The sequence below is a fragment of the Doryrhamphus excisus genome, chromosome 16 (assembly GCF_030265055.1).
Source record: "Doryrhamphus excisus isolate RoL2022-K1 chromosome 16, RoL_Dexc_1.0, whole genome shotgun sequence".
NCBI lineage: Eukaryota > Metazoa > Chordata > Actinopteri > Syngnathiformes > Syngnathidae > Doryrhamphus > Doryrhamphus excisus.
Genome location: NC_080481.1, coordinates 3221567 through 3238633, shown reverse-complemented (window position 1 = coordinate 3238633; position 17067 = coordinate 3221567). Strand labels below are relative to the sequence as shown.

General features: G+C 40.8%; 1 protein-coding gene across 17 annotated transcripts in view; it reads right to left on the bottom strand.

Moving 5' to 3' along the window:
* dmd (dystrophin) overlaps positions 1 to 17067 on the bottom strand; it is a 198192-nt gene that overhangs the window by 61930 nt on the left and 119195 nt on the right. For all 17 annotated transcript variants that reach the window (XM_058052496.1, XM_058052506.1, XM_058052498.1 and 14 more), the window contains 14 exons: positions 15816 to 15991; positions 15151 to 15298; positions 13744 to 13863; positions 13516 to 13665; positions 13352 to 13450; positions 11544 to 11640; positions 11240 to 11409; positions 10055 to 10172; positions 9722 to 9933; positions 9490 to 9644; positions 9142 to 9331; positions 5580 to 5752; positions 5345 to 5501; positions 2815 to 2926 (listed from right to left, as the gene is read on the bottom strand). In XM_058052496.1, the coding sequence (XP_057908479.1) occupies positions 2815 to 2926; positions 5345 to 5501; positions 5580 to 5752; positions 9142 to 9331; positions 9490 to 9644; positions 9722 to 9933; positions 10055 to 10172; positions 11240 to 11409; positions 11544 to 11640; positions 13352 to 13450; positions 13516 to 13665; positions 13744 to 13863; positions 15151 to 15298; positions 15816 to 15991 (2077 nt within the window). The remainder of the gene's footprint in view (positions 1 to 2814; positions 2927 to 5344; positions 5502 to 5579; positions 5753 to 9141; positions 9332 to 9489; positions 9645 to 9721; positions 9934 to 10054; positions 10173 to 11239; positions 11410 to 11543; positions 11641 to 13351; positions 13451 to 13515; positions 13666 to 13743; positions 13864 to 15150; positions 15299 to 15815; positions 15992 to 17067) is intronic.

The following is a 17067-nucleotide window of genomic DNA, read 5'->3' as shown; positions in this document are numbered from 1 at the left end:
GGGATAGGCTCCAGCACCACCCGCGACCCTCGTGAGGAAAAGCGGTAGAAAATGAATGAATGAATGAATGGTTATTTTTAGCCTTATGCATTATTTTAGCTGTTTGAAGATGAACTATATCAGCAAGTTGAAGTTTTGTGATTTTAGAAATAAGGAGTTAGTATGTTCTCCGTAGGCGGCATTATGAATTATCCTTACTGACCTTTTTTGCAATACATTTAGTGAGTTTGCTTTTATAGTTATTATCCCATATTTCCACACAATAAGTAAGATATGGTAGAACCAGAGAGCAATAAAGAGTGTGGAGTGATTTCTGATTGAGAACAAATTTTGCTTTGTTAAAAACTAAATCTAAATCCAAATGAGGACATTGGCAGATGGATGGCAATGGAAGTCCACTACGGAAGCTGTGATTTTAAACTTTTGATAAGCTGAACATCAACGGCCTTCTCTTTCATGCTTGTCTGCAATAAATCCCAACTCTAATTTCTTTTTTCTGCATTTTGAAGCCCGACTTAGAATCTGCTTAAGAGATTTCTTAACAGAGAAAAATTTTGCAACTGGTCTTAAAATGTAGATCAGGAGTGTACATGCGCTTGTGCTGTATGTGTACGGCCAAGCAGGTTCACTATCTCTACTGAAACCTAACAAAATGTCACACACAAAGAGGCTTTCTCAAGGCTTTGTCTCCTCGGTTATTGGCAGCTGGATACCTGCCTTTGTCTCCTTGCACTTTGTCTCGTGGCTCGTAAAACTTCAGCAGTAATCAGGCTGTTGCCATGGCGCCAGAGAGAGGGTTTGTTAACCTCTATGTGTGGCCATTGCCATGTGAAAGCCAGGGCCCCGCAGTTAATACATGAAAAAGCCGCTTTTAGCCGTGGAGGATGGTGGTTGTCACAATGGCTTCTAAAGTTGCACACGGATGGATGGACGGTTTGGTGGACCCAAATGATAGAAGCTGTTATTTGCTATGGAGGTCCGATAATATCAGTCTTTCATATCTTGTACAAACTGGAAATTACTAAACAAATGCTGAAAATGGTCCTATCTCCTAAAGCAGTGATTCCCAAAGTGTGGGTCGCGGCCCCCTGGCGGGTCGTGGTGGTACTGCAGGTGGGCCATGAGAGGTCATTATTTGTATTTATTTTTTATTTTATAATTTTATTTTTATTGTAAAATATTTATTGCATAATTTAAAAAATATATTTATAGGCCTAAGTAATAACCTATTGAGTGTTACTGACCTGTCACAATATTTTAGGAACATTTTACAGTTTATGTATTTAAATTATGTCTTATGTATACACCACAGATTAAAAGTTTGGGCTTCCTTTATTTACCAGTCGATCTACGTTCCTACCTTCGTATGGTCATCAGCTTTGAATAATGACCGAAAGGACACAATCGCGGGTACAAGCGGCCGAATTTAGTTTTCTCCGCAGGGTGGCCGGACTCTCTCTCTAAGGCAGGGGTCTCAAACTCAATTTACCTGGGGGCCACTGGAGCTAGGGTCTGGGCGAGGCTGGGCCGCATCAGGTTCCCCCCCCCCCCCCAAAAAAAACGCATTTATTAAAAACAGAAAAATGAATAAACTTTGCTTTGGTTCCTATTTTCTACAAGAAAATCTCTGATAAAACATTCCACTGTTCTCAAATATCTTCATTTTATTTTTCTACACAAAATAAGATGAAAAATAAATAAACAAATCAAGAATAAAGAAAATCAATCAATCAGTAATAAATAAATATAATAATAATAAAACAGCAAATAATTAAAAATTAAGAAACCACATATAGTTGGTGGGTAGACAAATTATTTTTTTCAGATTAAAATGAACAAAGCATTATTAGAGCCCTGTAGACATGACAAAACACGACTATAGTCACATTTATACTCTTTTTATTTACAACATATTGCGCAACTGCAGGGTCTTGAGACACATGCTAACTCGCAAACTAGAGAGCTAGCGACCTAAACGGTAGCCTTCAAGTTATTTCCTTTCAACTTAAATAGCCAAAAACTTACCACTTCCACACAGATAGGGAGCATAACTATTAACAGTTATGTAACCTTTAACATGAACATGAATCAAACGTAAATTTTTTTTCTGGGTACATGATACCATACAGCATCCATATCAAACTTGCGCGGGCCGCACTAACATTAAACTTTCATATCAAGGCGGGGGCTTCAAACTAGTGTCCTGCAGGCCACATTTGGCCCGCGGGCCGCGTGTTTGAGACCCTTGCTCTAAGGTGAGAAGCACTGTCATCTGGGAGAGACTCGGTGTAGAACCGCTAAGAGGAGCCAGATGAGGCGGCTTGGGTTAGGATGCTTCCTGGACGCCTCCCTGAGGAGGTGTACAGGGGTTGTCCAACCGGTAGAAGACCTCGGGGAAGACCAGGACACGTTGAAGAGACTACTATGTCTCCCAACTGGTCTTGGAACAGCTGTAGGCCGGTAGGATTTAAACAAAGTGGCTGGGGAGAGGGAAGTCTGGGCCTCCTTGCTTGGACCCAGCCTCGGATAAATGGTAGAAGATGGATGTATGTATTGAGCAAAGTCACTTTTCAATAAATTTAAAAACACGAAATAAAACTTTTTCCATGTTGTCATTATGGGGTGTTGTGTGTAGAATTTCAAGGACAAAAATTAATTTATTTCAATTTGAAATAAGGCTCTAATGTAATTTCGCAATATCTCTCAAAGCAGTGTCACATCAGGAAAGCACTTTTTAATTTTTTTTTCCTGCTTAATGATTTTTCTTCCAAGTCCAATGGGCTGAAAGGTGTCTGGGTGTTTGATGAGTTTTACCTCGCTGCTCAGACATCGGAGGCTCTCGGGGCAATTCGGAGAGGAAGACTCCGACATCATCAAGTGCTTTGGTCACAAGCGGTTCTTTGGCTCTAACGTCCCGTCTGAAGCCCTGTGACAAGACATGCAAGCGCTTGATGCCTGGTCATGTTCATTTAGCACGTTGTCAAATGGCTTTCTGTGAGGAAAATTGAAAGTGAAAGATGAAACTCAATCATTTTGCTCATTTGGCAGAAAATTGTGCATAAAATGTTTTTTTTAATTGAAGCTGCGGCACGACACTTTCCATTTACTCGCGCCTTTGATTTGCAACATGAGGGCTGCTTATGATGATGAAACCCACAAACATTGCGTGTTGGGATGAAAGTCTGGGGGGTTTGAGCAAGGCATAGTTTCTCAGAAGCAGCACGCTTATTATAATTTATTTAGGTACGGTACATACTTAATTTATTTTATTTTTTACAATATCAAGGCCTGCTTCATAGGCTTTTTATAACAATTTTGCCAACAGAATAGACTGTAAAATGCATTTTAGGTCCAAATCAGTCAATGTTTGCATTAGAAAATAAAAGACATTTTCCGGCAAAATAAGGGAAAATTAAAGCCCCTTGACTCCCCCATGTAACTCAAGGCAGTAAACATTGACTTGGGACTAATTCACAAAATTAGTGACCCCCTGATTTTGCTACAGTCTTTAGTTACCGTATTTTCTGGACTATAAGTCATTCCGGAGTATAAGTCGCACAAGGCCAAAAATGCATCATTAGGTAGAAAAAAAAAAACATAGATAAGTCGCACTGGAGTATAAGTCGCATATTTGCGGGTAATTTATTTTACAAACTACCGTATTTTCTGGACTATAAGTCGCTCCAGAGTATAAGTTGCACAAGGCCAAAAATGCATAATTAGGTAAAAAAACAAAACATAGATAAGTCGCACTGGAGTATAAGTCGCATATTTGCAGGTAATTTATTTTACAAACTACCGTATTTTCTGGACTATAAGTCGCACAAGGCCAAAAATGCATCATTAGGTAGAAAAAAACATGCATAAGTCACACTGGAGAGTATAAGTCGCATTTTTTTGGGTAATTTATTTTACTACCGTGTTTTCTGGACTATTAATCGCTCCAGAGAATAAGACGCACAGGCCAAAAATGCATAATGAGGTAGTAATTTATTTATTCTGGACTATAAGTCGCTAATGCCAAAAATGCATAATTAGGTAAAAAAAAAATACATAAGTCGCACTGGAGTATAAGTGGCATTTTTTGCGGGTAATTTATTTTCCAAACTACTTGACCAAAACAGACATTACGTCCTCTTGGAAGGCAAGTTCTAACAATAAAAGAATAGAGAACAGGCTGAATAGGTGTAAGATATGCTAACACAATGGTTATTCAGCTACACAAAAAATAAACATGAACACAAAAGGTGTCCAGTCTTTATGGAACATAAACACTTTTTTCATTTATAAGTCGCTCTGGAGTATAAGTCGCAGGAACAGCCAACCTAGGAAAAAAAATGCGTCTTATAGTCCGGAAAATACGGTAGTTATGTTTTAACCTTTTGTGATTAGCGTTTTTGCTGTCCATTTGTAAAACTTCCTGTGTCCCCATCTTGGGTTCCGGACCAGCTCAATAGTTCATGACATATAACCAGCCCCCCCCAGCATGCTCAGAATTATGTAATTGGACAAAACTTAAATTGCACTAAGCATTCATTCATTCATTTTGTACTGCTTATCCTCACGAGGGTAGCGGGATGCTGGAGCCTATCCCAGCTGTCTTCGGGCAAAAGGCGGGGTACACCCTGGACTGGTGGCCAGCCAATCACACGGCACATATAGACAAACAACCATTCACACTCACATTCATACCCATGGACAATTTGGAGTCACCAATTAACCTAGCATGTTTTTGGAATGTGGGAGGAAACCGGAGTACCCGGAGAAAACCCACGCATGCACGGGGAGAACATGCAAACTCCACACAGAGATGGTAGAGGGTGGAATTGAACTCGGGTCTCCTAGCTGTGAGGCCTGCATGCTAACCACTCGACTAGACAAACAACCATTCACACTCACATTCATACCTATGGACAATTAGGAGTGGCCAATTAACCTAGCATGTTTTTGGAATGTGGGAGAAAACCGGAGTACCCAGAGAAAACCCACGCATGCACGGGGAGAACATGCAACCTCTATACAGAGATGGCCGAGGGTGGCATTGAACTCGGATCTCCTAACCACTCGACCACCGTGCAGCCCTGTACTAAGCACTTAATAAATACACTGGACACTGGGTATTTTGTGCTCTCTAATTTTGACATCTGTCCCAAAAGTCTTGCAACCACTCGGGATCGTCCCAAGATGGCAACTATTGTTTATGGTTAGTGTCCATTTTAGCTCTTGAGTGTAACATTCGGGTGCTGACGGCGCACTGCGTTTTGCCGTACTCGTCAGTGTGACGGCACTAACAAGACTAAGTATGGAAGTTTTGCCATTTGAGACTCAACCCGTGTCATCCTACCCTGTGGGTGTCTAACTGGGTCTGGACGGCGGGAACATCGCCCCCTACAGGTGGCTCCTGCTCAAGCTGCTGCGCTTTCAGTCTCAGCCAGTTCAGCAGCTCCTGCAGCGACATGTGCAGCCTCTTCCAAGGTGCCATCTCGGAGTCCAAGTAAGCCCTTCGGAGCCCAAACAGACATTTGGTCTATTCCAAGCCAGGACATCAAAGATACCTTTGGAAGTTTGTCCTCCCCCACCTCATGTTGAGAGTCTTGCTGCGCAGATCATTCCAGCGCTGGCTCATGTTGTTGAGACGTCTGTGGAGGAGGGCGGCGTCCTCCGAGTCCCCCATTGATGTTAGAATCCTCTGGCCATGATCATCCAGGGAATGATACAGCTCCGTGTGGCCGTCCACCTCTGCCTCCAGGTCCTGACAACACACAAGGCAGTGAGTCAGCCGCCATCTTTGAGGGTTGACAGTGCAGCCCTAGATGGTTGTATCATTTTGTAGCATTAATGTAGCCTAATTGATCATTTTTACATGTTCACCAATAATAGTTTTTTGTTTTAATTTTTGTGGAGTTTTCATTCTTTGTTGTGTGGTTTTTCAATGCACAACAGCGTTGTGCGTTGGCCTAGCTGTGTTTGGCTGTGGAAGCACGGACTTCAACCATCTATCCGCTACGGAAGTAGCTTGGAGAAGCCTTTTTCTAGACGGTTAATAAATGGTAATGGTAATGGTTTAATTACATTTGAACGTGCATCAGATTACAATTGAGTGCATCCCATAATCAGTTCCCAGTTCCACATGTCCAAAAGGAGTAGGAAGAAGCAAAGCTTATTAAATCCTACCCCTCCATCTGGTACTTTTACAATCAGTAACTGTTACATTTGTTCACTTCCTGCTTTCATAATATAGTTTACGTTTTTTTTTAATTTTTTTTAATTTTTTTGTATTTTTTGTGTTGCGAGTAAACAATGGCAATTGAAGACCTGGACCTGAATAATATATAATAATACTTCACTTTTAGTGCAAATGTTTGCAACTACTTAAAACTGTTTATTTGCACATCGGTTCTTTCTTCCTTGCCCTATGAAAAGTTGGCATGTCTTCCACCGGTTGGTCCAGTTATTTCCCTGCCATCCAGCTTGGCTCGCTGCTTTTTCTCGTCTTTTTCATGTTTTTTTTTCTGTTACATCGTTACCACATTGTACCACTTATGCTCCTGTGCCACAGCATCAGTGTAAGCGAAGTTTAGCCGTCTAGCTGAGCTAGTCTTGTCGGACACACGTGACAACTCACTTGTAACATTCACATCGAGTGACATTCAGGGGCGGACTGATCAAAAATCGACCGATTGATAACCATTTGGTTCTGATTGATCTCTCAGATTCAAAATTGCTTGTTTTTTCCCCACTCATAGACATTTTTCATGTTGTTTACACCTCTAACTGCTGTCTACACAAGCATAACCTATCCTACCCAACCTAAAAGTGAGCGTAGACATTCAGTGCTGTTCACTGATATATGGAATATTGTAGGACACACTTGGACAACAAAACACATGTGTCCCAATACTTTTGCTGACATGAAAAATGGGCGTGTGTGTGACCCAAATGTTTTTTGTCTACAGCAAAAAATAAAGGAATTAACCTCACCGCTCCAATACTTTGGGAGGGCACAAGGACACTTCTTTCTATTAGTCATTTTCATGACTTTTATTATTCACACTTATTCAAAATAACAAAAAAATCAAACCATGACTGGGTGGCATACTTCGTTTCTTTTTCATTCCAACTTGTGCACCAATTTCAGTTTTTAAAAAGCAATAAAGATTGCATTCCTGTCTGGATAAAGGACCAATGCAAGCAAACTGTACATTTTTCATCAGAGCCACAGAAAAGGGGTCTTCACCGCAAAGAGGAGCAAGCTGTTAATAGAAAGTACGAAGACTTTTGGAAGCAAAAGAGAAGAGTTTTACTGCCTTTGCCGACCTGGACCCGGTAGACCTTTCTCCGCAGCATCCAGGAAGAAAAGTCAGGAGGCCCGCATGTAAACAGGAACGAGCTGTACCGTCTTATGTGTCTTGTCGTTCCGGAAGATTAGCTCTCATCGTGAAACAATGCCATCTGTTGAGACGTATATGCGTGTGTGTGTGTGTGTGTGAGTGAGATGTGGACAGGAAGGGAAGCGAAATGAAGGAAGACTTAAACAGCGAGACGGAGAGCCAGAAGAGGATGATGCGACAACTTGAAAGGATGCCTCTAACTACGAGTACTCCTTTTCCAATTAAATGTTATCTGCCTGCAGTGCTGGAGCACGCGTGTGTGCGTGTGTGCGTGCATGCGTGTGTGCGAGTGTGTGCTCCCGGGACACGAGGCTGTGCTGCAATCCGCCGTTCTAATTGGGCACAGAAGACCGTCTCGGCGGTGCATACAAGTGTGACAAGCATATGTGGAAAAGTATACATTTGAAAACAACTTCATATATATATAATATATATATTATATCATACAGTGTGTGTGTGTGTGTGTGTGTCGATTGTGACGTTCCACCAGAATGTGTGTGGGTCAAAAGTCAAAATGTGTTCAGCGCGGAACAGAGGCTTCGCTTTAACACCCACATATCAGTGGGTTCTTTCTTTTCCGCATGTGATCCCTAAGCGGCCAATCAGATCTCCCCATGGTGCCATGTCAGCATTCCTGTCATGCCAAGTCAGGGCAGCGAGTCAAGACTTGGAGATTGAACCAAAATGGACATGTTTGAGTTTAAAGGGTCCCTGACAGGATTCATTAACTTTGCTTAAGTATGTTATAGACTGTAATTTTGTTCTACATTGTTCTTTTTTTGAATGCAAAACATAAATTAGCAAAAAAAAAATAAACAAACAAGCTGGCAGCTCGGTCTCATTTCCGATAGTGACATCATCGGGGTGACACGTCTCAGCTAAAGCCGAGTAAACGAAGGCTTTTCGAGGGAGATGGTCGACATTGTGTTGCTGCTGGATGTTCATAGAACCCCACTGGACGGAGCGAGTGGAGAGAATGAGACAAAGATGGCCGCCCAACTCGACTTCTGTCATTTGCAGTGATCATTTCACTGATGACTGCTTGGGAGGAACACCTTTGCAAAAAGCATTTGGCTTGAAAGTATTGTCTGAATATATATATTATATTTGGATTTGAATTTTTTGGGCAGTACAATAATACAGCTACTGATGTAAAAATGAGGTACTTTTGTTCATAAAAAACAAATGTACCTTTAGTTGGAACCAGGCATTGCAATGGATCAAGATTGCTAGGGAGGGCGTAATGGTGACATTAGCTAATTTGCATAATTGGCTATGATGCATGTGCATAAAATTGTAATGGACGCTTTGGAAGGCAAAAAGTGACTAAAATTGCTTCTCTGTGATTTTTTTTTTAAATGTCACCAACAAGTCGCCAGTGAGTGCTTTTAGACGGGGGAGGGGGTCCACAGCAGCACCTGCTGTCAGAGTCTCTGTTCATGTTTATGTATGTCTTTGCTTCATTGATAATATTTTTTGGTTATGATTTTTTTTCACTGGGTTCCTTGAAGGCATCACAGTTATGTTACTATAAGACGCAAAAGCTTTTTTTAACCACACCTTTTTGAAAGCCTCTCCCAGTAAGTCTCTTCCGTAGCTTTGTTGCTAGTCGTTAATATGTTGATATGAGATGTTAAATGCAGTCCAATTATAATGTATTCATGAGCGAGGCCTAACAGGTAGCGCCAAATTTATCTGGTTTTTGCTGTTCCTTCATCAAGCTGCAGAAAGAACCAGTTACACGTCCCACCTTCCACTGTGCCAGAAGATTCCTGGCCGCCTCGGGCTTCTCGGTCAGCCTCTCCTTGTTGGTGGCGTCTATTAGAACGTTACACGTCGTCTCGGCCTCTGTCAGCCAGTTGAGGAACTTGTCCAGGTCCAGGTAGAACTGCTGCAGCAACTTCAGGGCCGCTTCCAGTGCGGCCTCTCTGTCTGAAACACTGGATCACAAACGCATCACAGTCATTTCCGTCAAACAAAAATGGACTGCACATTGATCCCTGAGGTACACCACTTTTGCATTTTCAACAAAGTTGTGTTTGCTTTTTAACATGGTGTTACTGCATAAAAAAACAACAAAAAAAACCCCAGCACGCACCGCTTGTTGACATGTGTCCAGACAGCCACCATGTTGTCGTTAACCTGGGTCACTTTATGCGTGTCGTCATCGGCGTAACGTGTCAGCAGTTTATCGGCCAATGCATTGGTCTCATCCACTTGACCCTGCCACTGCCGAAGGTCGCTGGCAAAGTGCTGAGCGGCAAGCAAAGTTAGGAAACATGATAAACGCCACACAGATGGGAGGTGGTTGAGCTTTGAATTCAGCACACCTTGAGCTCTGCGTTCTGTCTCGTGAGAGCATCCACCGTATAGGTGACCTCCTGCCAGGACTCCAGCCTCTCGCTGGCCCGCTTGATGAGAACATCCACCCTCTGCTTGGAGTCCAGCCACTCGGTGGAGTCCTGCAGCATGCTATGCAGATGCTTGCTTCTTCCCAATACTTTGGCCTGAGAATCCTCCCAGTGGGTCTGAAGGCGGTCAACTAAACGTGTCATGGAGAATTAGCCGTTATGCGTTCTTTTCCCGACCAACTTTTTGAGATTATTTATTATAATAATACATACCTAGTACTTATATAACCAGTGTGTTTGTGAGAGACTTACTGCGCTCAGTGATAGCGTTGCGTGTGTCCTGGTTGCTGGTTTTGTTTTTTAGGTTCTGGGCCGCTGTGACCTGTCTGTCCAGAAGAGGGCGCCGCTGATCCAGCTCCTGCAAAGATGCCTGAACCCATGAAAAATGACAACATGTGATTTGTGTTAATTTCTTAGCTATCATTATCTTTTACATTTCGTTGGGAAACTCCCAAAATTTAAATAAGTTAGGATTTTATGTATATCATCCTAATTTTGCAAGGTGCTGATGTTAGCATTTTGCATATCACACTACTGAGATTTAGCACTTAGCACAAGCATGCAAACCACTAGCATTAACTATTATCTTTCCCTGGGAATTAAAATATGTGGAAGTTAGGGCTTTTATGTACATTGTGCTTTTCTTAATGCTAGGTGCTAGCTTTAGCATTTTAGCGTTTTGCATATCACATTGAGATTTAGCACGTCTACAACTGTCTATTGAAGCAAGAGATGTTCCCATGTTATCACAATGCAGTTGCTGGGGTGGTAAATGTTAGCATGCTACCCACTAGCATTGTTAGCATTAATATTTCTTTGTGAATCTCCCAAATATTAAAATATGTGGAAGTTAGGGCTTTTATGTACATTTTGCTTTTCTTAATGTCAGATGCTAGCTTTAGCATTTTAGCGTTTTGCATATCACAATGAGATTTAGCATGTCTACAACTGTCTATTGAAGCAAGAGATGTTCCCATGTTATTGCAATGTAGTCAGAGAGGTTGCTGGGGTGGTAAATGTTAGCATGCTACACACTAGCAATATTAGCATTAATATTTCTTTGTGACTCTCACAAATATTAAAATATGTGGAAGTTAGGGCTTTTATGTACATTGTGCTTTTCTTAATGCTAGGCGCTAGCTTTGGCATTTTGAATACCATATTGAGATTTAGCACTTTAGCAACTGTCTATTGAAAAAAGAGATGTTCTTGTGTTATCAAAATGTACACTGTTAATCTAGCATGCTAGCTACTAGAATTGTTAGCATTTACATTTATCTCCCATAATTACAACAGGTAAAAATGAGGACTTTACACACATAGTACATATCTCGCTAGGTGCTAGCTGTAGCACATTAGTAACCGCCTACTGAAACAAGATATCCTGGGTACATTTGGACATTTTTCATAACCAAGGCAGCACCGACATGCAGTCACCTTAAGCTGGCCAATGTTGTCATTGATGTCGTCCAAGTCGGCCACCACCACACGCTTGTTCTGGACCATGTTGTCCAGCATGGTCAGCCAGTCCGTGAGCTCTGCCCAAGACTTGTTGAACTGTGCCAGGGCTGCAGACTCAGCCTGGGAACTACCGGTCAACATTTCATCTGCAACACACATACTGTCAATGTTGCAATGTTAAAAAATAACTATACGTTGTACTGTATTTGTAAGATACAGTACAGGTATGGTCAAGTTTTTACAACCCAGGAAATGTTACCACCTGACTTGAATGACTTACTGGCTTTCTTGGCCACGAGCAGGTTTTTCCTCTCCTGATGCTGCCGTAACAGCTCCATGATGACCGTCCAGTCTTCTCTCATCTTCATGTACTTCACCTGTTCCAGACAAACATACACGTTATGGCCTGCCGAGGTCCTCTCAAATGTGGTTCAGTCAAGGATCTGGCTGCCGGTTCCTCTAGATTCATGGATCGTCTTACATTATGGTAATGGTAATGGTTATATTCCATTTGAACATGCATCAGATCACAATTGAGTGCATCCCATAATCAGTTCCCAGTTCCACATGTCCGAAAGGAGTAGGAAGAAGCAAAGCTTATTAAATCCTACCCCATCTGGTACTTTTACAATCAGTAACTTCACTTCCTGCTTTCCTAATATAGTAGAAGTTTTTTTTTTGTCACATACTTTTGTCAAGTACAAGGTGATATGACCATCCAATGACATAATAGGTACCATGTAACACACATCATGACTGGTTCAAGACTTGAAGACTATATTAGGAAAGCAGGAATGTAACAAATATAACATACATAAACACTTAAGGCAAAATAAAAGCTCAAAATAAAATAAAAAAAAAGTTTTTAAATTAAATTACATTTATTTTTTTATAAATTTTATTCAAAATAAAATTACAAAAGTTTTAAAAATTAAATTACATTTAATTTATTTTTTTAATTAAATTACATTTAATTTATTTTAATTTTTTATAAATTTTATTTTATTTTTTATACATTTTATTTTTGTCACGTACCGAAGTAGGAGGTGATATGAGCATCCAATGACATAATGGGTACCATAGTAAGTGTCAATATAGTGATATATATAGCACATCATGACTGGTTCAAGACTCTTCATCCTTGTATTTAGCAAACATCAACTGCTTGTATTGTTTCTTGAATTGGCTCATCGTTGTGCATTGTTTGACTTCCTTACTCAATCCATTCCATAGTTTGATTCCACATACTGAAATGCTATGCTAACGCTAACGTAGTCCTAGCATATAAGTGTTTCAAATGTAGTTCTTCCCTGAGATCATATTTCTCCTCTCTTGTAGAGAAGTATTGGATGGCATTTTTACATAATTGGTTGTTTTTAGCCTTATGCGTTATTTTAGCTGTTTGAAGATGAACTATATCAGCAAGTTGAAGTATTTGTGATTTTAGAAATAAGGAGTTAGTATGTTCTCTGTAGGCGGCATTATGAATTATCCTTACTGACCTTTTTTGCGGTACATTTAGCGAGTGAAGATTGCTTTTATAGTTATTAGCCCATATTTCCACACAATAAGTAAGATATGGTAGAACCAAACAACTATTGTAACAATAGTTACAAGAGTAACAATAATAATAATAGATTGTAACAATGGTTACAATAGTCGATTGCTTTTATAGTTATTATCCCATATTTCCACACAATAAGTAAGATATGGTAGAACCAGAGAGCAATAAAGAGTGTGGAGTGATTTCTGATTGAGAACAAATTTTGCTTTGTTCAATATTGAAATATTTCTTGCCACCTTATGTTGTATATTTGTAATATGAGGCTTCTAGCTCATATTTTCATCGATTGTGATCCCCAGAAATGTATTTTCCTTCACCCTTTCAATGTCTACACCGTCTATTTGTATTTGCTGGTACGTGTCCTTTCTGCTGTTACCATTATCATTCATTAGTGGTGAGTAATTAAACATTGCAAAGGTTATCGAGTCGAGTCGTGTGTCAAAAATTGACATTTTTATGAGAGTATCAATTACTAGTGGATCGATTGCATAAAAAAATACACATGTTGGGTTTGATTGTCGTACCTTCTCTGGCTGACTCAGAGGAACGTCTTTGTAGAGCTGATCCGCTCGCTCAAGAGCCGACTCAACTTCAGGTTGCTTGACTTGCACTTCCTCGATGAGCTGCCACAGCAAAGGCAAATAGGTCAACACATGTGTGTGTGTGTTTGTGTGTGTATGCATCTTACACTTTGCGGGGGCTCTTCTGGACTGTGCTCCAGCTGGGTTCTGGTTCTGGACACCCAGCCTGACAGACTGTCCAAGTGACATTGAATCCCCTCCAGTTCCCGCAGCAGACTCTCGATCTCCAGCAGACGTTCAGGCAGCGTCTTGGACACCTAAGTGATAATCGCAGTGTCGATTACGCCCAGAACGCACGCATGCACTGAATTCACATGAGAATTCCCGGAATTCACCTTCTCCCAGCGAGTATTGATGATTCTGATGTCTTTTTGTTTGTCGGCAGGAACCTGTCGGTGTCGCATGTTCAGGTCTTCCACCGCCGCTTTCTTGCCGGGAAGTTCTTCCACACATACCTGACAAGAAGCTCATGTATGTCAAAGAAGTCAAGAACTGAAGCATCGAATCCTCATCATCATGCACATTGTTGTAGCTCCTGTTTTATCTCCCAGGCTGATGACTGGTGGCAAAACAAGGAGGTAAAGGTGGACACAATCTGCAAAGCACTATGACTTAGCCACCCCTCGGTCCAGTGAGTCCAGTTCTGGATGGATTCCGGTGACGAGAAACCGAGCTCTGGTTAGTTATTGGGGCCCCCAATAACTAAGTTAAGAGTTTGGCTTCTCAAAAGAGTTTCAAAAGAGTAATACATCTACATGACAGAAACACTTTGAGTTGAACTGCAAGTGCACAACTTTGTTGAAAATGCAAAAGCGGTGTACCTCAGGGATTAATGTGCAGTCCATTTTTGTTTGACGGAAATGACTTTGAAATGTTGTAAAGGCCTCCTCGAAAAAAAAAAATCGCAATTGGCTCTGCTTTAATTCTGTGATGTCGTATTCATGCGTGCTGTCGGGTGTAAATTGTTGTGTCTCTTAGCTAGACTTGCTAATCTGTTTGTGTTCAACTGCTGTTCCTTGCTGCCATGTTACAAATAAAAGCTTGCTTGAAGCAAGAGGAATGTTTCCTTCCTTCCTGAAGAGCTAAAAGCTGTATTTCCCTCTGACATGTATGATTTTTAAAATATATATTTTTTTATTTTTTGTCGTAAATGTACAACTTTATTCTTATTCAAAATTTTTCAACTGTTTTCTCATAAATTTACTTTTTTTTATAGTAAATTTACAACTATTTAATTTTTTTTCAATTACTGTATTTTCCGGACTATAAGTCACACTTTTTTTCCTAGGTTGGCTGTTCCTGCGACTTATACTCCAGAGCGACTTATAAATGAAAAAAGTGTTTATGTTCCATAAAGACTGGACACCTTTTGTGTTCATGTTTATTTTTTGTGTAGCTGAATAACCATTGTGTTAGCATATCTTACACCTATTCAGCCTGTTCTCTATTATTTTATTGTTAGAACTTGCCTTCCAAGAGGACGTAATGTCTGTTTTGGTCAAGTAGTTTGGAAAATAAAAATGCGACTTATACTCCAGTATGTTTTTTCTACCTAATTATGCATTTTTGGCCTTGTACAACTCCGGAGCGATTTATAGTCCAGAAAATACGGTATTTAGTTTAATGTGGCCCTAATACATAGTACATGTACATGTACACACACACAAATATAAACAGTACATTCTACTGTATGGTAAATGGAATTGTGCAGTGTGGGTAACATGCTGTGATGTTGACAATACCTGCACTTTGCCCAAAGTGTCTCTCAGGTGTTGAGGCTCGGCGGGTTGCAGAGGGATGGCCAGGACGCTATCGGCTTTGTCCAGCCAGCCCAGCATCGAACCCACAGTCTCCTGCAGCTGTGCTGCTGTCGCGTGCTGCTCCGCTGACCTTCAGTGCAGGATGAGTGGTATGTGTTTATGTAAACAAATGACAGCATGTGAATTAAAAGCACCAAAACGAAGGCAGGAGACATATGTAAATATTTAAAATGTAATTTCAAGGATTAAAATTAATTACATTAAAGTAGATTTCATTCCAAGACCCCCCACAAATGGCATAAAAATGTCCATTTTTGATTTTTGAAGTCTTGCACCTCCCCCTTTAAAGCTTCCCGCTATCTTGACGTTGACGATATCCTCTGATTATGATTCAACAATAAGAGTGTTGATTTTTTATTTTTTGGGGGGTGGGGCACCCAGAACACCCACCCTCAGGGCATCCCGGCCAGAGGCTGCAGGACAGGGCAATAGTGGGACAGGGGACAGCCACCCCTAAGGCCAGGCCAGTTGCAACACCCCACGGGCCCAAAACCACCTGCAAAGGACCCCCCCGCACCAGGACAGCAGGTCCAGTCCCACCCCACTGACAACAATGCCATCCCCACCCAGCCCCTGCCCAAACCCACCTTCTCTTGCGCTCGTTGAGCTGCTGGCAGACGTGAGCCCAGCGAGCGGTGAGGAACTGAAGCTGCGCTCGAAGGCGGGAGGCATCGTCTGGGGTACTCATTTGGCTGATGTCCTCGCCCGCGGAGGTCACGCGGTTCAACACCACTTCCTGTATCGGGATGGCTTCTGTCAGGTCCTACAAAAGCAGACACAAATGGTTAAAATAAATCATTTCGTCAATGTTTACTTTGAGTTTTTTCCATGAAAAACATATCTCATTCACCCTAAGGCGGTAATCAATGTTAAATATAAGTACAGGTTTTTGTCAAGCATTGAGATTCTGAAATTTTTGGTGAGCGTATAACAATAATAATTACAATGGTAATGGTTTTATTTCATTTGAACATGCATCAGATTACAATTGAATGCATCCCATAATCAGTTCACAGTTCCACATGTCCAAAAGGAGTAGGAAGAAGCAAAGCTTATTAAATCCTACCCCTCCATCTGGTACTTTTACAATCAGTAACTGTTACATTTGTTCACTTCCTGCTTTCCTAATATAATTCCTAAATCTTGTTTAAAAATATATATATAATTATTTAATTTAATTTAATTTAATTGGGGCGGCACGGTGGTCTAGGGGTTAGCACGCAGACCTCACAGCTAGGAGACCAGGGTTCAATCCCATCCTCGGGCATCTCTGTGTGGAGTTTGCATGTTCTCCCCGTGCATGCGTGGGCTTTCTCCGGGTACTCCGGTTTCCTCCCACATTCCAAAAACATGCTAGGTTAATTGGTGACTCCAAATTGTCCATAGGTATGAATGTGAGTGTGAATGGTTGTTTGTCTATATGTGCCCTGTGATTGGCTGGCGACCAGTCCAGGGTGTACCCCGCCTTACGCCCGAAGACAGCTGGGATAGGCTCCAGCACCCCCCGCGACCCTCGTGAGGAAAAGCGGTAGAAAATGAATGAATTTAATTTAATTTAATTTAATTTAATTTAATTTAATTTAATTTAATTTAATTTAATTTAATTTAATTTAATTTAATTTAATTTAATTTAATTTAATTTAATTTAATTTAATTTAATTTAATTTAATTTAATTTAATTTAATTTAATTTAATTTAATTTAATTTGTCATGTACCGAAGTAGGAGGTGATATGAGCATCCAATGCCATAATGGGTACCATAGTAAGTGTCAATATAGTGATATATATAGCACATCATGACTGGTTCAAGACTCTTCATCCTTGTATTTAGCAAACAT